The 20,390-nt window shown below is 53.6% G+C and overlaps 4 protein-coding genes across 4 annotated transcripts; 2 read left to right on the forward strand and 2 right to left on the reverse strand.

Annotated features, from left to right (window-relative positions):
- Positions 1-8,193: 8,193 nt before the first annotated feature.
- AZF1 (DNA-binding transcription factor) lies at positions 8,194-12,809 on the forward strand. The gene is made up of 6 exons (XM_062887995.1): positions 8,194-8,310; positions 8,369-10,723; positions 10,785-10,955; positions 11,013-11,234; positions 11,290-12,230; positions 12,261-12,809. The coding sequence occupies exons 2-5, from the start codon at positions 10,109-10,111 to the stop codon at positions 11,842-11,844; spliced, it is 1,563 nt and encodes a 520-aa protein (XP_062746183.1). The 5' UTR covers positions 8,194-8,310; positions 8,369-10,108; the 3' UTR covers positions 11,845-12,230; positions 12,261-12,809.
- A 1,442-nt stretch (positions 12,810-14,251) lies between these two features.
- On the reverse strand, positions 14,252-16,877 carry QC762_210970 (uncharacterized protein). The gene is made up of 4 exons (XM_062887996.1): positions 16,517-16,877; positions 16,007-16,464; positions 14,796-15,976; positions 14,252-14,711 (listed from the first exon to the last, which is right to left on the reverse strand). The coding sequence occupies exons 1-4, from the start codon at positions 16,773-16,775 to the stop codon at positions 14,573-14,575; spliced, it is 2,037 nt and encodes a 678-aa protein (XP_062746184.1). The 5' UTR covers positions 16,776-16,877; the 3' UTR covers positions 14,252-14,572.
- Positions 16,878-17,158: 281 nt separating this feature from the next.
- PUS4 (pseudouridine synthase pus4) lies at positions 17,159-18,517 on the forward strand (the record flags this gene model as incomplete). The annotated part of the gene is made up of 1 exon (XM_062887997.1): positions 17,159-18,517. One exon carries the CDS (start codon positions 17,159-17,161, stop codon positions 18,515-18,517), a length of 1,359 nt encoding a protein of 452 aa, XP_062746185.1.
- A 590-nt stretch (positions 18,518-19,107) lies between these two features.
- Positions 19,108-20,121, reverse strand: QC762_210990 (uncharacterized protein; the record flags this gene model as incomplete). Its single annotated transcript, XM_062887998.1, has 1 exon — positions 19,108-20,121. One exon carries the CDS (start codon positions 20,119-20,121, stop codon positions 19,108-19,110), a length of 1,014 nt encoding a protein of 337 aa, XP_062746186.1.
- Positions 20,122-20,390: the final 269 nt, after the last annotated feature.

The raw sequence follows: 20,390 nt of genomic DNA on the forward strand, positions 1-20,390 counted from the left end.
CCCCGGCGGCCGCCCCTTTTCGCCTCCCCCCTTTCCCAACCCATCAACAATACCACCCTCGCCACCCGCCCACCCAACATCCGCCGACCCTCATTCCCTCCCGTCATCACGTAACATTTAGAAGCCCGCGAAGCCTTCCATTCCAGCTGAAAGAAAGTTTCATGTTAATCATCACATCACCCACCCCAATCCCCCTACCTCCACAGAAGAAAATTTCGAACCTTCCACCCAAACTCCCCTTTCAGCAAACAAGTCCGACCTCGCCACAAATGTTCGTTTTTCATCCTCATCCCAAACGCTCAGGATAAATTACCCACCACACTTTTATTACGTACGTACCTAGTAACACGAGCCAACCACCCTAGATGGCTAGCTGGGAACAATTTACCTAACACCCTACCCCAGCTAAGACCTGTAGATCGACTTGCCTAGTCTCCCCTCTATCGACCTGGAGAGAAAAACGCTAGACCGTTCTCGCCGTCGTCAAAAAAATATTAATAAAAAAACTAGCTGAGCACTGCTAAGGAAGGGTCTAAGATTTGTATAACCTCGTAACAGCCTCTGGACGGCCTTTGCTCCCGTGCCTAGATTTTGCTAGTCGGGGGTTCACTTTAGAGCTAATTGCTACCTAGGCATAGACAGGCATGCCACAGACCAAACACCAAGAGGCCAAGCACAAATGAAAACAAAAGGATCGAGACCCTCTCTTTCTTCAGAACAAGATCCCTTTGGCTAGCCCGCCTAGCGTGAATCAGATTGTCGTTTGACTTATGGGGCAAGTGCGTGTAGATCAGGGTCCAATGGAAGTCCACGCGTGCCGGGTGAAGATCTGAATAGCTTCCTTATTTTTTTCTTTTTTTTTCTTTCTTTTTTTGCGGAGAGCAGTCCTAAATTGGTGGTCAAGGGTTAATTATGAGGGGTGTAAGTTTAGTGCAGTTAGTGCCCCTCCGTATCTAGTTCGAAACTTTTACTCTGGAGAAAAAGAGAACGGTGTGAGTGTGAAGCAGCCTTTGGGCCTCGAGAACTGGCCTTCCTACTGCATACCCAAGGGGATAGGTAGGTAGTAGGTATGTGAGTTTGTTCACACCGCTTTCTGTGAACAACCACAAAATTCTATCTCCGATACCTAGCTTATTAGTCACTTGCCATAGGTAGTAGGTACAGTACGCAACAAGCATATGTAGGAACTTTCAACAAGCCTTGCCCCTTTCTATCTGCATTTGTATGGTGCGTGTGTATTTGTGTGTGTGTGTATTTGTGTGTGTGTGTGTGTGTATGTATGTCTCAACAGACTTTTCTTCCCCCCTCTCTGCCTGCCGGAGCTCCATACATAGAAAGATTCACGGACATCTCTGCCGACAACTAGAGACAGCACCAAAGCAGCTGAGGCTATTGTAGACTAGAGAGCTGAAACTTTCAAGACAGCGACTCTCGCCTTGGCAGTCCATCCGGTAGCTTCGTAACAGCTGTCAGGTTAGGTATTGTCCGTGTGGTGGTGGTGGTGGTCGTTGACCCTACGTGATGCATACAGACAAGAATAGAGCCTCATCCCTTACATTCACGAGACGAGACAACACCACGACCCCTAATCAACAACAAAAAGGAGTTTGCCACGACTGCCACGCCGCCACTAGCTACGGTGAGAGTCTATAAAATCTTACGGCTTTAGACCATGTTCGAACACATTGACGGCGCCGTCTTGGAAGATCGACGATCATTTTCACCGTTGATTGGGATAGATTAGCACTACAACAATCTTGCATCATGTGCATCAGCTAAACCCCGGAAGGGGAAGGGGGGGGGGGGTGTGTCGGCAACAAACAACATCAAAGAAGCAAGGTCCTATCCGTTGCTGTTTTTGGATCCCATCGCGAATTCGATCTTTTGCTAGCTTCAAAGATGTCGGTGATTGTGTGGAGGGTGGGAAAGTTGAGATAAAAAGCCAAGACCCAAACTGACACCCCGGAAGCCCTTCCCCGGCGCCGTAGCTCCGTCGATCATCCGGAGAAATTAGTCCACTCCATCCAGTGACAGACCGAGCTTAATACTTTGATATCAAAAAGCCACTCGACACTAGTAGAGAGACTCGAACAACCGGACTTCGCAAGCTAGACCACTATCAGTCGTAGCGGCGACCGGTTGTCGGCACGGCGCGTTCAACAAGACCCTTCTCTTTGTTTGATTCAAAACAGAAGCCGGAAAGAAAAGCAAAGGGTTAAAACTCGAGGAGTTGAAAAGAAACCACAAAAACTGGGGCCGCTATTCGGGTTCGGATAGGCCAAGACATCAAGTAGCGTAAGGGAAGAGAAGAAAAAAGAAATGAGGAGGCGAAACAAGACATTGGGGGAAGGGAGATCAACAACCACCCCCTCCTCCAATCGCCGTGTGTGTGTACAGATCCCTCGGAGAACCCTTCAGCCTTTCCGGAGATGTCTCAAGCACGGACAGCTTGGAAAGATCCGCTTTTGGTGAAATAAGAGGCTAAAAAAGGACAAAAAAGTAAACAACAGTTCAAGGTTCCGGGGTAGAGCAAAGACGTCAACGTCGTCCAACGTCGGCGGTTCAGGGGCTGAAGCCATTGCGAAACAGATCTCAGAAACCAGCCCAAGGAAAGAAAAAGAAGCAAAACAGAGAAGTCAACCGAAGTCTCTTGACGGTTCTGAATACGGCCCCGCCCCCTCCTTCTCTCTTAACCCCCCACCGTGGCGATCACTAAAGCACGTTTCTGCTTAGCTTGTCGCGCTGAAAAGGGTTCTGGACTTTTTGACATCTCAACGGGCATATCCAAGCATCTTGGCAATCATTCTTCATCGTCGTTAGGCTGGGAAGCTGAGAATACTCCAAGACAGATTACGGGACGATCTCTGTTCCTCCTCTGCTTGATGAATAATGTTTCGAAGCGATCTCCTCCAAGCTATGGCCGGCCGGTCCGGTCGGTGGCCAGCCAGCCTGGCTTTTGCTGATGGCGGGAAAACAATAAGAGAACCCTCTCAGCCAATCCAGAGTCGAATCAGGGATCAAAGATGAAAGGACCCTCTGCGGATAGATAGATCGGGGCCGAGGCGGCGGACCTGGTGAGAAGGCCCTCTACATTGAGAACATCGATTGGACGAGATGCTGCTGTCACCATGACGGAAATTCTCCGTGGATCGTATCTAGCGGCTCCCGCGCGGTTGGGAAAACCTCGTGTAGTATTTGGCGGATGGTGTGTGGGCGTATGTAGGTATGTGTGTGCCATCATTCGAGTAATAATTGATGCGTTGCTCGGCGCTCGGGGACCTTGGTACTTCCAGATGTGGGAGGCAAAAAAATAATAATATTTTGTTGTCTGCTCCTGCTTTCCTTCCCCAACGAATTGGGCCTGTCGGGAGTCGTGACACGACGCAGCGAGAACGTGCTCTCTCCGTGATACCAGGGCTCCTCCTGCCTGTGGTAGGTACCTCTCTCTACGTCTTGCATGCAGGTACCGAACGTCCGCAGCCAGTTGATGTGCCGGATCTCAGGACGAAACACTTGGGTAGCAGCGAGCCGGGGCACGACTAGATTGTGCGTGCTGCGGTGCTGCTCGTTTTACTTGTCAATGCCGCCGTGACACCGCTTTTTATCAAGGTGCCCCTTCGGTATAGCTTCTGGTGGGCGGGTCGAGATGTTGATGTTTTGGGACCTGGTTGGCGTTTTGTTTCCCGTGTCTCAGCTGTCGTGTGTGGGTGGCGCCTGTCTCTCTCTCCTTATTTAACTGGCGGTTCCCACATCGTTGACGTGATAATAATGATGGGTGATGGTTGAGGACTAGGAATTCGTCGTTGTAAGTGGCCCAATATGATGTGGCCATGTCCAGTAACAATGCCAGGTACGGTTCCGAGGTGCTCGGGGCTCCTAAAGGCCCGCGTATTTTCGATCTTGGCTTGAGATGGGCTTTCAGATTCCCGAGACGGCCGTGCGAGCAAAGGAATTCGTTCCGACATCGTCGTCTCGCTGCGTCTCCTGGGCTGGTGCAGATGGCCTCTTGTGACTGCCACCTACGATACTGGAACGTCATGTCGGTGCCGTTGTATCGAAACGGGGGTTCTCTATCTCGCCCAGACTGGTTCGACATCATAAAAAGGGAAAAAAGAGACGAAAAGACGCAATCCGCGCTAGGCGCTCAGGGGCCAGCCGCACCTTGATGGGCATCCTATCTTGTGTTGCTGCACATACATGCCCCGCCCCACCAAAGGAGCAGGTTTGGGGGTAAAAGAGAACATTCGACCCAATCCTGGCTGCGCAAGAAATGGAAGCCATGCATAACGTACTTGGGGGGTTATTGTATTGAGGGAGTCCTGGTGTTTGCCCTCGTGACTGACCGCTCATACTGGATGGACCTATCGAGAGAGGTGACTGCGTCGAGGTTTGCCGTCGTCCTGTATGTATGATCGTATGCATCTGTGCGATTGCAGCAAAGATCTGCCTCTTGTTGTCGTTCCCGTGCCTGGCACTTGAGTCTAATCTGACAGTCAAGATTTTTTCTCTCTCTGATCAAAGAGAAAAAGGCTTTGATGTTTGGTCCTAGCTAGTAAGGCCTGGTATGCAACCGCAACAGAAAATGGCAAGGCGCGGGAGCTCAGGGGTGTCGTCTGGGCATCTCTTTGCTCGCCAAATCAGCGCTGCGCAGTCGCTCCCAAGAGCACGGGAGACACTGGCGTGTATCTGTCAAAATTGATATCTGATATCTCGTCCTGATATTCGCATCTTTTTGCTCGTTTCGTTTCCCACCGTGATCTTTTGGTGCCGACCTGCAAATCAGGGGCGCTCGATGACGGCCATCTCGACTGGACGCAGCCATCAGCCGTTGGCGACGAGATCCGAGACGCAGTGAGATCCTGCTTGTGACGTTGCCTGCCGACGCGTCTTGTGATGAGTGGTGTAGTTCCCGCAACGGGAGCATCTAGAAATCAAGCACTGTGTGGCGTTTCTGACCCGCGGAGACGGGTACGGTGGAAGGGCCAGGTCCCCTCTTGAGTGGAAGGGCCATTTACAGCTAGCGGATGTAACCGATATCTCTACCCGGCCAATGGCAGCGCGGGAGCACGGAGACTGGAACGTGCTGTCGGGACTGCCTCAGCTTCACCAGGCGAGGGGATCCCAGACAAGAGGGGGGAACTGAAGCAATTGCTTGCGAAGCTTGACAGACGCCATTTCATGGTCAACTTTGGCGCCACTGGTAGTGTGAAAGCACCTTGATAGACGGCGTCCTCCAGGTCCCCTCTAGTAGACCCCTCAGCGTTCATGTCGGACATTGTAACTGCTTCGCCAGGTCAATAGCACGGAGCGGGCGCCTATTTACTGGTTTTTTCTCCCGAGCCGGTGTACGTTTGGGCCAGCACTCGGGCGAAATGTTTTCGTATGGCTTCGGACTCGGGACAAGAGATGGCTGTCTCGGCGACCTCCCGATTGGAATACCATCTCGGCGCGGTGAAGACGCAGCGGGTATACACTGTGTGCTACACCACCTCGCTGTCTTCACTGTTCATCGGGTGTCGTGTAATGCTCTTGTGAACGGTTCCCAGAACAGAAAGAGGTTGCAACCCCCACGTTGCAGCTGTTAGTCATCAGTAAAAGGTCGATGACGAGCAATCTGGGAGGTATCTCTGCCCCTCATCCCTTTCCTGGGTCTGGCGATACGTATCAGGTTGGCTGTCGACCCCACTATCATTTTTCAAGTTTTATTTCCGCGTTTGATGATGCCCAAGGTCGTATGGGGGCCCAAAATTGCAGTGACCACGCATTTCAAGCATTGCTTGCGAGGGGAGTGAGCTGTTTTATGTCCTGGCCAACGCTGTGGCAGCATGCCAACACGTGGGTTTGTCGTGCTGCTGACAGTTCGGTGTTTGAAAAGGTCATCCTCTTTGGGTCGGTATTCGAAGCGGCATGGTGTGGTGAAGACGATGTTGAGAGGCGTCGGTCCCGTGACTAGAGTGGTGATGAGGTTCTTTGGTGGCTGGTCAGCCTCACCTGTTCCCATCTCGCAGACCAACAAACAGGATCTACCAGTCTCTGGCCGTGGTGAAGGTAGAAACTTGATAAGTTTGATTAGTGGGTGACATCGCTTGAACTCGTGCGTTTGAGATACGGTACGGACGACAACTCGATCCCTAGATCAAGGACTGCACACCTCCGCGATTCTCCGCACTACTGTACAGCAGACAAAGCCGGCATGGCAAGATCCTAAAAGTGTGCTTCGCGGCGTGCATTGAGATCCTGGCGAATTTAAAAATGAGGGGGGATGGTGAGGGTGCACCTACGTAGGGACGTCCCGCAAACCACAACGCTGGAATCAGCCCCTGCAAGGATTGGATATACGGGCTAGCCCTGAACCAGACATCCGACTGTTCGTGATGTGGAGAGCAGATGGTGTGCACAGTATCCGTCTTTTCAGCCAAAGGCAATAGTAGTCGAGAGGTAGGATTCAACTATGGGTGTAATCACACACACCATCGCGATGGACCGACTTTCCTCATATTTCCAGGCTCAGTCATTCTGCCCGCGTCTCAAGTGTTGGCAACTTGGAAACAGCAGCTATGAAGTCAGCGATTTCAAGAAAAGCCCACACTCGGCTCAGACCGATCAACAATCTCCTACATCCCACTGGACTCGAATTTCAAAAGAGCACTTGCGCATCTTGCTCCCCCTCCCTTCGCTTACCAGGTCCTTGGCCCTGACTAGTGCCTCCGGGGAAGTGTTAAGCGTACCGGAAGCCCTGGCAAATCCACTCGTGAACCGAATCAACGGGTCATTTGGCTGAAACGACCATGTCTGCAGAGACAGGAATGGCATCTGGGGCGGCGCTAGTGTAGACATATCAACCCATCCGGGATTCCCTGCGTGCGTGTCATTGTACCTGCCATGGCTCTCCGTACAGGCACACGTGCTCGATGTGTAACAGCTCGTGGGGTCTCTGGTGCTGTGTAGTGTAGACAAATGGTGATGGCGAGGGATTGCTCGCAGTGGTCGAGGAGAGATGCATTCGCCAGAGGCTGATCAAGATGCGAGAGGCACCTGCTGAATCTGGCCCGGCTGCTGCTGCAGGTTTCTGTGACGCACATCCCACATCACTCCGCACCGGGTGCCCTCTTGCGCCTCTAGTATAGAAAATGACGGGTCACATCCCGAGCAAAGACTTGTGGAGGCGGATTGGCATCCGGGGCCTCTAGTTTGCGTGTTAGCGCACTGTTTTAGCGGGATGCGCCTTTGCTGGACCTGGACCGCGGAACCGCTTGCAGTCTCCAGAGGCCGGCGACCAGTCGGTCCAGTCCGGAAGGCCAGTGGTGGATGAAGCAGCAGGTTGTCAGGCGACGGGCAGCAATTTTCGACAAAACGGATCCGGCTGTCTGCTGTTACATACAGTCGGCGCACGGTGTTGAGGGCCCCGGATGACGTTCCGGGGCTGGAGAGTGGAAGCCAAGCATCGTCTGGTTGGAGGCATGCTGGACCAGTCACGGGACGACATCGAGGTGCTCTGCGGCTTGTCCTTGCCTCGCCCTCGTTACCCCTTGCATTGGGAACTTTCAGTCGATTCTGACGGACAAGATCTGACATCTTGCATCTCAGACGAAGTGGCTGATATTTGCGAATGGGTTTTGGGACAGAATCCGGACCGGACCTTGACCTGCTTTCGAGTCTGAGGATCCAGATTCCATTTCCTTGTCAGTTCGGTTGCTAGCGGTTAATGGCGATGTCTCACCCACAATAAAAGAACGGTAAGATGGGCACTGACGGTAAGCCCCAGGTAAGCCCCAGGTAAGCCCCAGGTGTGAAGGCGGGGAAAGAAACGATGGAACGTTGGCAAGAAGAAGATGATCGGCCGCCAGGCGAGAAACGGGCCGCCCTGAAATCGCATGACGTTTTGAACTGATGAGGGCATTATGCCGAGCTATTTCGGTCCTGTATTGAAACCTTGAAACTTTGGACAAAAGTGGAGGCGAAAAATAGCGGTTGACACCAGCTGAGGTCGTCCCGAGCTGTGCGCACGGTCCCAGCTACCCTGAGCTTAGCTGGTGTGCGCTCTGCTGTTAGTTCACCCACTGTAATTGCCTCTCCAACACTAACGCGAGGCGGAAAGCTGAGCTGGTCCCTGGAATTCAAGAGACCCGACGCCGCAGATGTCCATCTGGCGCCACAAGTGCACACACCCACCCCAACCGTGGTATTGGAAACGCGACTGCCGAGCTGCCTGTACACTACCTATCATCAACAGATGTGTTTTGAAAAGAAAACATCGCCCCCGGGAATATGCGGTAATTGAAGGGTGGGACAAGACCTGGGACAAGACCTGTGAGTGCCGTCCCGCCCCGAGACTTGGTGATGTCCTGGGAACACTGACAGCGGACAGTGGACAGGTGGGGGTTGATGTTGGGAATTGCCGCGCTGAGCTTGATGAAATGTTAAGAGCTGGGCTAAGATAATTGCACCGTGACATGCCAAGCATCCGGGCTTGATGCCTCACTCCCGGTTCTTGGGAGTGGTGGGTGCTGCATGCAGTGCTCCATTCTCTGGGTCTTTGGCTATACCGTGAGCAGTATAGTGCATCCACTAGAGACCCTTGTTCGTGTACATCGCCAGCTGCCACACCTCGCCGTCGACTCCATCAAAAAAAAGAGTTGCGAAATCAACCTCACTTCTTCTTGAAAGGGAAGAAGACACGGAGACAATGACGCGCTGTCTCGGGACGCCCAAGCCCATCACCTCCTCCATGTCAGACCTTTAACCCGCCCGCGGGGTACCGCGAAGATCCGAAAAAGAAAGGGACTTACTCGAACCACTTGGTCCACGAGATGTGCATCATTGAGCAACGAACGAGTCGTCATCTCTCCCGGAGCCTCTCTCGCTAATGACGATGGAGAGCACGGCAGACGAAAACAATGCCTCATCCGCTCGCCGGCCAACTGTTGAAGCCGCCCCGTCCGTCCCTTCCGCCTTTCCGCCCGCCGCCTCATCAGGCGCGGTGGATTCCATACTTTTCTTATACGAGGCTGGACTCCATAGCGGGCATCACTCTCATTCCCCTCTCATCCCCCTCCTACAACTGCCGTCCCGCTGCGGTCAGCACATAACCAAGACGCCAAAACCTGCGGTACCTGCTGCACGAGTTGTTGGCCGGTGATGGTCACAGTGGAAGGATGGCTCACATTGCATCTAGAGTGCAGCCGGGCTCAGCAGCCTGTGTTCCGGACTTACTGACTTGAGCCAGACCTTGGACTCTTCTGCTGGTGTCTGGCCGTCTTTCATGTCTCATCGGTCTTGTCGTCTCCACATTCTGCCATTTGGATGATGGGTGTGGTGGGAACGAAGGCGGGCGAGCAAGGAGGTCGCCTTGCGCCCAGCTATCAACCCCAAGGAGACATCCACTCCCCCCCCCTTGTCCCCTGTTCCAAAGAACTCCCCAATCCTCGGTAACGAAATCCCCCGGCTGGTTCTCTCCCCATGTATCCATGCTTCATCTGGATCCCAGGACACGATCCACCTCAGGTTCGTGTGGTGGGGGTCGAGGGATGGTCTGTTTCTTGGGGGGGGGGGTGGGAGGAGGTACTTTTGGCCTTGTACCTTTTCTTCTTTTTTTTCTTTATTGCTGCGGAGCTGCCCCGTGCCCAAACACCCACCCAGCCTGCCAAGTGCAGTATGGTTTATTGAGCATGGTACAAGCCTCTATTTGAACAAGATCTCCGAACGGCCATGGCAGCCCAGTCGATTGGCTCAGTCAGATCGTACCCCAGCTACTTACTCTCCTCCTTGGGTCCTGGTGTTGATATATGTCTCCCCCTCTCCCCACGCCCGATCATCATCCAGTCTGCTTGGACATACATACATACATCCATACATATTATCTCTCCATCTGTGTATACTCATCATCACTTGCTTGTCAACGGACCTTGTGCCTAACGACAACAAGAGTCCTTTCTTTATTAATCATCACGGCGGACATTTGCTTTGCAGAGCCATCATCCCTCCCACACACACTCTCGCTCATACACCACCGTTGTATTTCCGGCTGACGGAAATCTCGCACCACATTGACAGTCAGTTCACATAACGCCAAGGACGAAGAAAGATCATAATATCAACTGGGCAAAAGATGGCTCTCTCGGAACACCTCCCGGCTCCTGCCAACTGGTCTCGGTGGCCTCAGCATCATCCCACAAGCGGAGACTACGCCATGATGGAGCACAACGTGATGCCGTACGAGTCTCGTCAGGCAACAGCCGCTCCCCCTCAACGACCCCCTTTGGCCTCCCAGTACTTTAGCAGCACCCCCTTCAGTCTCGCCCCCATCACGAACGGCGTGCCAGCGCCTCAATACCAACCACCCGTCACCTACAGCGGATATCACTCATACACCCCATCTCCAGTCCTGGGTTCACCTTTCAGAGCCAACACTTACCCGGAACAGCAGACGAGGGTCATGCCAGTCGAGTCCGGTCTTGCCCGAGGGTCAGTGACGCCCCATGCCGGCCATTCACCAGTGCAGGAAAACCAGAGTCCATCAGTCAAGGCCGAACGTCAACTCTCCATCACTGCCGAGGTCACGATGCCCTGCAAGACGATCGAGGCGAACTTGACTGTGGCTGGCCAGCAACCCCACGAGTTCCATACCCCATTGGATACTCTAATGAAGGCGGTCCAGGCCAAGGCCGAGAAGCCAGCTGAGTGCAAGACCGAAACCTCAGGGACGGAGGCTCAAGGCAGAGGGGTAAGTTGACCGTAATTGCTGGTCAGGCATGGTCCTAATCTAACCTGTCTGCGATGAATAGCTATCATCCTCTTCGCAAAGCCAGGCGTCCACACGAACGAGAAGAAGCGTTGCTGGGAGCGGTGGTCCACTCAAGCGTTACGCCTGCGGTATCGCTGGGTGCTCCAAGATGTTTAGCCAGAAAACACACCTCGACACTCATCGGCGAGCCCATACGGGAGAGTCACCTTATGTAAGTTCTGTCTGGTTTTCCTGTGTTGTGTGTATGGCCGTTCTAACTAGTAAATAGCAATGCACCCTGTGTGGCAAAGACTTCACTCAGCCAGGAAACCTCAAGGCCCACTGGCGCCGGCACATGGGAGAGAAGCCTTTCTCTTGCACTCTGTGTGATAAGCGCTTCCCCCAGCGCGGAAACCTTCAGGCTCATATGAAGAGCCACGACAAGACGAGGCCCTTCATCTGCCTGCTCGATAACTGCAACAAAGCCTTCTCTGTTCGGGGAAATCTCAAGGTAGGCTCCTTGCATCGACCTCAAGGATCTGGTCGTACAAACTAACGCTCTGTAGTCTCACCAAAACAAGTTCCACGAGGACACCATCAAAAGACTAACAACCCGTTTCGCTACCATCACCGACTGGAGCACCGCCTCCTACGAGGACAAGGAGCTGTTCGAGTACCTATCCAACCTCTACAAGAACAGCAACAAGGGAATCAAGGGCCGAGGAAAAAGGCGGAACGTTGCCGTCGTCATTTCCCAGCATCACCAAGGCCACCTCAGCACACCCGTCAGCCCGACGAACGCGACCCATCATCACCACCCCCATCAGTCACCGATGCATCTCCACCACACTGGTCTCCCGCAACTCCAGCTCTGCATGCCCCAGCCAAGACACGACGGCCTCCCGTACCACGGCATCAGCAGCCCCGCGGCATACAACATGAGCAGCCGACCGGCAAGCCTGATGGTCAACACGAGCGGGCGAAGACCACACAGCGGATACGGCATGTACGACACCGACGAGAGCAGCGTTTCCAGTAGCGGACCTGTCACGCCAAACCCGCACATGTATGGGGATGACCACGGGAGGGATCTTGCCTTTAATGACAGGATGCCATACTAAGTGTTTTCATGTTTCCTCTCTGGGCAGGGTTGTCTGAACACACTTTTTGCCTTTTTCAGTTTTCTCTTTCTTTATTTGCTCACCGGGCAACTTTGTTACATTATATCTCCCCTTGTATTTGTCTTTTTTTTTTTCTTTTTTCTTTTTTTCCTCTTTACTCTTCAGGGTTGGTCATTGTCTTTCAAAAACTTGACGTCCTATTAGGACTTGCATTTTGTTCTCAAAAAAGCGTTGCTCGGGTGGGCGGTTTGGCAAACCAAGAAGGGAAAGAATCCTGTTGTGTTTTTGATGGGGCTTGCAGCGTCGGTGGTACATGTTGTTTTTATTTTTATTTTTACGTATGTCTGCATGTTTCGCCTTGTTTTGTGTCTATTTGCTTTTTTTTTTTGGGTTTTTTTTGGGTTTTTTTTTGGGGGGGCTTTCACATATATAATCCCCCCAAGATGGGGTGGCGGGATCACGGTACACAACAATGGGAGGAATAAGGGGGGAGCACACGAACGGTATGCCAGGCAGGGAACTTGACTAGGTAACCAAGGGGGAGGGGAGGCGTCATTTGAAATCAAAGCGGCTTTTTTTTTGCATTGGGAAGGAAGGGTTGCAAAGGGAAAGGGATGGGGATGATGGGATGGGATAAGGGGCGGCAGGGTAGAGATGTAACAATTTGTGGTTTTGTTTTGTTGGTTTTTGCATTATATATAGTTGCATTGTTTTTGCATTGGCCATTGCGGAGGATAACCGACCCTATGCTAGTGGGAGTCCTGGTTGCAAAATGAGCTGGAAGGAGGTGTGATGGTGTTGGTGGTGTACGATGATGGGTGGATGGGAAGCTTGAACAAGTTTGACACCCCCCTTGCCTTGAGAAGAGTGGTAGTCAAAAAACCAGATAGTTGCTTACCACAGCATAAACCAACGATACCAAACTAAACTCGTTGTCTCGAGCAAATGTGAAACTTATTGCTACCCAACTATGTATTGTCCTCTCGTATTCCTGCTGACATCTCTACCGGTGAAAACTGGTGATCAATATTTGACCGCAATAGTTTCTTCCCGCCCACAATAACGCCGTAATGACATTATGGGGTTTTCTGCTGATCCCGAATCCAGCAGGCGTCCAGCCAGCCCCAGCCAGCCCCAGCCAGCCCTACCGGTATTCAATCCAGAACCGCCTTCTGACCAACCCAACCCATCATCACCAACTGCTGCCTAGTCCAGATCAACTTCCTTCCACCCTCCCCCTTCGTGATCAAAAGAGTCAACAAAGTCAGCAAACAGTGTGCACAGACTCCTTGCCTCTTCCCCCCCCCCTCCCCAGCTCAAAGACAAGGGCCCGCGGGGAAACTTGCCGCACCTGGATTGCAGTCTAGCCTAGGGCCCCCTTCCCCGGTTTCCTATCCCACAAGCTCCCCATTTCCCGGGTCAGACACTAAACAGGGGAGGGGTTTCAGTCCAGGGCTGACAGCCAGCCAAATCCTCATCGGCGACGAGGCCGGCCGGTGGACGGTTATACCCCAGACCGGACTATCTCAGAACACAGCCCAAACCCCGGACGGACCCGCGTGGTGGTGGGCGTGTCCCGCAGCTGTCAACTGTCAGAAAACGCCCCCAACCCCATTGATTTGATTACCTCTTCTTGTCCAGGGACCCCTACGGAGTGAAGAAGGTCATTTCGCCGGGGGAAGACTCACTTGGGATAATACCCAGCAACGCCCGACCGACCGACCGACCGACCGACTGACTGACTGGCTGGTGATTAACAGAGGGTGCGGAGAGGAGAAGCTTGGACGGATGGCGGGGATACATAACAGCCACCCCGGTTAGGTACGGTGGGAGTTTATTATTGACCCCATCATCACTGGATCTTCCAGAACGGTCGTCGTCCAGGATTTTGTCAACATCAACCCCCACTCTCCTAGTGTGCCTATTCGGTCCACGCGCGTATTTGCCTTGTTGAGCCGGGTTATCTAATATCAAAAGAGAAGCCTCACTGCCCACGGATCAACAGGGGAACAAGTGAAAGAGGGGGCATGTGAGCTTGTTGAAAGGGTGCTGTAGCCGGACTCCCCGTCCCAACTCCGGGTTCACGGAACCGGCAGAAGGTTGCACAAGGTCGAGTGACAAGATCTGGCGACTCTTGTCATACCGCTCAAATTGGCAGGTTTTGTGTAAATAGTGCTGTGTGATGAATCGTGCCGAGAGGTCAGGTGAGTGAATATACTATGGAGGTCTGGACACCAAGGAAATGTTACACTGGGAAAACCACAACCTCGAAGCATGGCAAAACCCTCCTCAGCCAGGATCAACAACTGTGCTTTCACGGGCTGGGTCACAAGAACTGGATGCAAAGGGTAGGCCAATGCAGGCAGCTGCTCAATGGCTTCTGCACCAATTCCAAAGAACAAACAAACACGATTTAACACACCCAGTAACCCCCAACCAATCCCGACAGTGTCAAAAGAGCAATAACAATACAGAAACCAACCTCACAACCCCCAAAGCACTCTGCCATGTCCATTCGCTCTGCCCCGTCAACGCCATTGTGGTGATTTGCGAACCTGAAGAAATTAACCCCCAACCACTCAAGCCCAAATGTCCCGTATCCTCTGATGAGCTCAAATCCTCTGCAAAATGTCTCCCAGAATATCATAAGACCATATCCCACCCAATTCATCCCATAAAACATCCAAAAAAAAAACACCAAAAAAACAACCCAAGAATCCAAACCAACTCAAACCAGCAACCTTGTCTTCACCCTATCCCTAAACACCTGGGCCTTCTCGTCCGGCTTGTTGTCCTTACCGCCCAACACCCCCCTCTTCTTCTTCAACGACTCTTTCCCCTTCTCTCGAATCTTTGCTAGCAGATTACTAAGTACAAACCACATCAGCAAAACCATCCCTCACATAACAATACACGAAGCACGCATAGAAGCCAAAGGAGAAGCTACGTACTCAATAGGCAAATGGCCCCTCCTCCCCTCCGTCAGTGCCAGGTCAATTTTCTGCGTGTTGTATTCATGAGCCCGGAAGTGCTCCTCGATGATCTCTTGTGCGCCGGGCTCGTCGGCCGAGCGGACTACATAGCCGCATTCCTCGTTTGGACAGACCCACGAGCCGTTTGGCCCTGATGGTGACAAAGTTGGGAGACGTTCGGCTTGGATCACAATGCGAGAAGCACCTGCTGGCAGAGGCAGGAGGGATGCAGGGTCGTCCGGGGTTGCCAGTTGTGAATTTACCTCCGTTTCGACAGAATCGTCGCTGTCTTCATCGTCGTCATCGTGATCCAAATTATCCCCTTCGAAAGACTGGGTGAAACTGCGCTTCCCACCCCGGCTGTCGTATTCATCCTCGTCTTCGTACAAATCGCTAGCTGGCCGCTTCTTCGACGATGGCCCTGGCCTCAGCGTCGACCGCTTCCCAGAGACGACGTTACGATTCGAAGTAGTTGGGGCGGAGGGCTGCTGTGGTGCCCTCGGGGCTCTGGGTCCCATCCTGCCTCTGCGATACATCTGTGAGGGGATTTCCTCCTCCCTGACGTGCAAAAGCTGCCCGTCCCAGTTTCGCGACGTTGCCTCGAGCCACGTATGGAAGGGGGTCCCGGCCCAGATGTTCGGGTCCAGCCGTGGGAACAAGTCTTTGGCGTAATAAGAGAGAATCTCACGGGATCCATGATAGTCCTTGATCTTAGCTTTGAAATAGACCATATTGAAAATCGTTGATGGCGCCCTAGCATGTAAATCTGGGCTATCTTGAACCACCTCATCAAGGATTCCCAGAAGCCGATCAACCGGAGAATCGGGAACTGCCTGGGCAGCAGGAGAGGCCGACTGTGCTGGGGCCTGCGGCAGTGGCTGGGGCGTGGCTGACGTCGGCTTTCCGATGTTCAAGTACTTTTCCGGCAGTGGTACCGGACTTTCTACTGGCCTTGACTGAGACTGCGAAATGGGTCTGCTCGGCAATTTCTGCGAGCGGGTAGGGGCAACTTCGACCATGTCAACATCTTGACCTTGGCTAACCGCTTTGCTCTTCCTTCTCATCCGAAGGACCTCGTCTTCGGAGTCCTCCAGCTGAGGAGGGGGAGGCACCGGAATGGGCAGCCCCTTAGCTGCGTCCTCAACCCGTTTTTCAAGCTCCTGGTTTGCGTTAGCGTTTAAACCTCAGACATAGAACGTTATACTTGCCGGGTGCTTCGAAATGAGCCACTGCGCAAATTGTGTCGGCTTCCAGTCGAGCTGGTTCTCTTTCTTAAAGTGCGAGATGAAGAACTCGGCCCACTTGTCGCACAGAGCCTCCACCTCGTCCCTCACAATGCCGCTTCCAATCTTGACAGCATAATGCAGAAAGATCTGGTCGAGAGACAACGGGGGCGGCTGCTTTCTTCCGCTTTTCTTGCAGAGCTTGACCAACTTATGGTGATCGTCGTGGGCAACAAAGACACGATAGTAAAGGTTTGCTGCTTCGGCCACTTCCCGATACATAGGAAGGTACTTCCTGGATGGTTGGATTTCGAACCAACCAGAAGTACCGGACACCCAGAGGGCGAACGGCTCATCACTAATGGAGTACTTGGTTGAGTCTGTGATTTCGAGATGTACACCCTTGACCACGGGAATTTTGACACCTGACGTTGATGGTCAGCCATAAGAGTCTCTGAAGGAATGAAGTGAGCACACATTTCTTGGTTTCTTCGTCGATTTCAAGCAATCCGCGAATCACCAAAGGTCCTTCTGAATGAACCATGAGGGGGTTGGCGAGTGTTTTGCCATCTTTCCGATAAATAATAGCGTCCGAGAGGACAAAACAGGGCCATTCGCCCTCGTCGGGGCCGAGTTCGACCGACGTCAGGGCTGCGCTCTCCTTGACATAATGAACAGAGTCGTGATCGACGGACTCAGAGCGCCTTGAACGCCCTGGCCGTCCGGGGCGTGGCATCGAGAGCTTGCTTGGAAAAGAATCGCCAACTGGTGTCAGAATTTGGAGGGGTCGTGCGTGTGAGGATAAGAATGAAGCTGAATATTGAGGTCGAGACGCGGAAGGAAGGCTGTCTGGAAGGCAGGTAGCGGGCGGTATCCTTGACGCGGTTGGTTGTCAAGCCACACGCGTTAAGTGGAAGGTGCCCCACTACTCCACTTATATGTACCGTCTCATCTGATAACGATAACAACTCTTCCCCTGGTTCCTCAGCTCCATCAAAAACTTTAAGCTCGACCGCGACGCCGCCAATTCCACCCAAACCGAATGCGCTTGTCCCAAAACCAGCTGCGCAACCCCAATTGAGCCCCGGCAGGGTCGCAACTCTCTCACCAACCCCTCGCATGCCCCTTTTCCGGCCCACGCCACTCCTGAAAATGGCCACATCCACAGGAGGCAAGATCCTCGAAGGCGTCTTCGGAATCAACAAACCCATCGGCATCTCCTCCGCCCAGGTAATCCGCGACTGCCAAAACTTTTTCGACCCCTCCGCTCGCTTCGCCCCCGCCCTCGAGCAGGTCCGCGAGCAGCGCGACAAAGAGTCCAAGTACCAGCGCAACCGCCGCCGCCGGTTCCCCAACAAGGTCCAGACCAAAATCGGCCACGGCGGCACCCTCGACCCCCTAGCCGGCGGTGTCCTGATCCTCGGAGTCGGAAAAGGCACCAAGTCCCTTCAGCAATTCCTCCTCTGCACCAAGACCTACGAAACAGTTGTCGTCTTCGGCGCCAGCACCGATACCTACGACCGGCTGGGCAAGATCATCAAGAAGGGCGACTATTCCAACGTCACCCGCGATGCCGTCCAGAAAGGGCTGGAACCGTTCCGGGGGAAATACAGACAAATGCCGCCCTTGTACTCCTCCCTCAAAATGAACGGCAAACCCCTCTACGAATACGCCCGCGAAGGCAAGCCGATCCCCCGTGAGATTGAAACTCGAGAAGTCGAAGTGTCCGAACTCGAGCTGGTAGAATGGTACGAACCCGGCACGCACAAGCACTACTGGCCCGACGAGGAAGCCGGCCAGGCAGAAAAGGACGTCGCCCAGTCCGTCTGGCGCGTGGCCAAGGCGCAGGAGGACGGAGGGGAGGAATCAGCCGCCAAGATGGCCGCAGAGGAAGAGAGTAAAGCCCTCGAGGAGTTCAACTCCAAAAAGCGCGCCGCCGAGGAAGCAGTCGACGGCCTTGTCAGCGACGAGACACGTGCCTCCAAGAGGGCAAAGAACGAGGAGGGAAACCCAGAAGACACCCTCATGTCGGGGGCTCTTGAAGTCAAAAAGGAGAAGCTGACCCAACCCCCCAAGGGAAGGGGCTCAGATCTTGTGCCTGTCAGACCAGATGACATGCCTGCCCCGTGGGAAGGCAAGGGCCCGCCGGCAGCCAAGATCCGCATGACGGTCACGTCTGGGTTTTACGTCCGGAGTTTGTGCCATGATCTCGGGGAGAAGTTGGGATGCGGGGCCATGATGGCGGAGCTGGTCCGTACCAGGCAGGGGCAGTTCACGCTTGGGGGGGCTAATTGTCTCGAGTATGACGATTTGCTTAGAGGTGAGGAGGTTTGGGGGCCACAGGTGGAGAGCATGCTTGACAAGTGGAACGCCCGGCCGGGAGAGATCCAGGAACCGACTGTTGAAAATGGGGGTATCAAGGTTGAGTCCGAGACAGTGCCGGCGAGGGAGGAGGAGCCGGTTGCTGCTAGCGGTTAAAAAGAATCTGATGGTGGACATAGAAAGTGATGAGACAAAATACAATACCCGGGCTGATGGAATTGCCCCCGTTCAATTAGTACATTTAAACAGACGTTGATATGCAGTGGGGAGCCCCCCCACAAACCACCCTTGTCGATCAAGAGCCGCATTTCTTAGCTTCAGTCTGGGGTTGCCGGGATGTCCTGCTTTTGGAGGCTTGGCAAGGGTCCTTTTCATGCACGTCATCTTGTCGACGTCAAGAGTTGGGATTTCTCATTCGAGAGGAAAGTTCAGTTCTAGACAACAGTGATATGCCTGATCAGAAATGAATTATATTACTGACTATCCCAAAACTCCAGATGTCTGCCCCAATATGCCAAGTTATCCATGATGACCATCCCAATCATCCCCAAACCTCCGTTAACCTTGGTATCATGTGTTTTCCCAAAGATAAATAACACCCGTTTCCCTTCCATTCAGCATTAAAATCTTCCATCCTGTCTTCGACATGAGTCAACCGTTGAGTTCCTCCAACTTCAGTCTCCCATCTCATCGTCTTTCGTATTAAAACCACCGCCCAACCCTCCCATCACTATCCTTCCATCCCCCTACGCCTCCCCCTCCCCCAGCACCCCCCTAACCCGTCCAATCCTCTCCACCCCCCTCTCCAGCACCTCCAACCGCCTCCTCCTCTCCCCCTCCCGTCCCACCAACTCCCCAACCCTCTTCTCCAGCTCCGCCCTCGCTCTCCTCTCGCTCGCAACCATCTCATTCGCCTGCTCAAACAAACTCACGCTCAGCTCCTCCACCTCCCTACTCGTCTGATTCAACCTCTTCTCCACCTCCACCCTCCTCGCCTGCTCCCTCCCCAACGCCGTCAGCAAATCCCCCGTCGTCATTTGCCCCGACTCTGGAGGAGTCGCTAGACTAGGAAGATTATAAAGCGTCGCAGAAGGTGGCACACTAGGTATAGGTGAACGAGGCGAGACCGGAATCGAAGGCAAAGGCTTCAAATTACTCGTCGATTTCCTCAACGACAACAGCGCAGAAATCCTCGTTGCGGCGGCAGGAAGAAATGATGTTCTTGACGGCGAAGGAAGGGCCGATGTTACCGAACTAGGAGGGGTAGGCAAAGGGGAGCCTTCCTGAAGGAAGGTTTGTTTCTGCTGTTGGTGTTGTTGGGGTTGTTTCTGCGGTGAAGGGGACGAGGAGGATGTTGTTGGCGATGAGGAAGAAGCCGCCGACGGGGAGCTAGGAGTTGACGATCTCGACTCTGATGACAACTGAGCGCGGAGCTTCGTCAGCTCGTCTTCGTAGTCGGCCCATCGGTCGACCGCTGCTGAGGCCTTTGCGTTGAGGAGTTTGATCTGGGATTGGAGCTCGGTGATTTGCTTCTGGGCGGAGAGGAGGGCGGCTTGGGTTTGCTGGTAGGCGGGAAGGGAGGGGAGGGAGAGGGGGGTGCCGCAGGTTGGGCAGCTTCGGCTTGTCGTCGCGGCGGTGCTGGTGCTGGGTGTGGTGTCGTCGGTGCCATCGCTGTCGATGTCTGCTGGCCCTGTTGCTGTTCGTGGCCTTGTCCCTGTTGTTTCTGGGGTTGTGGGTGTCATGACCTCGGTGGCGGTCATGGTTGTGTATCACCGCGCGGCGGCCGTCGGTGTGTCGTCGCAAGTTGGGAGACTATCACGGAAGTTTGTTTCGTCGAAGTGTAAGGGTGTAGGTGGCAGGAGAGGCGACGTCGTCTTTGATGTTTGTTTGCCATGAGCTGGAATGAAAAAGAGGGCGGCTAGGCAATGGAAGGAAGCGTTGGTGGCTGCGTCTCGGCTTGGCATGCGAGGTTTGCAGGGATCCAGCGCTCCCCCCTCCACCAGGGCCAACATCGTCATGGACATGCGCA

The sequence above is a fragment of the Podospora pseudocomata genome, assembly GCF_035222375.1.
Source record: "Podospora pseudocomata strain CBS 415.72m chromosome 2 map unlocalized CBS415.72m_2.2, whole genome shotgun sequence".
NCBI classification, from domain to species: domain Eukaryota; kingdom Fungi; phylum Ascomycota; class Sordariomycetes; order Sordariales; family Podosporaceae; genus Podospora; species Podospora pseudocomata.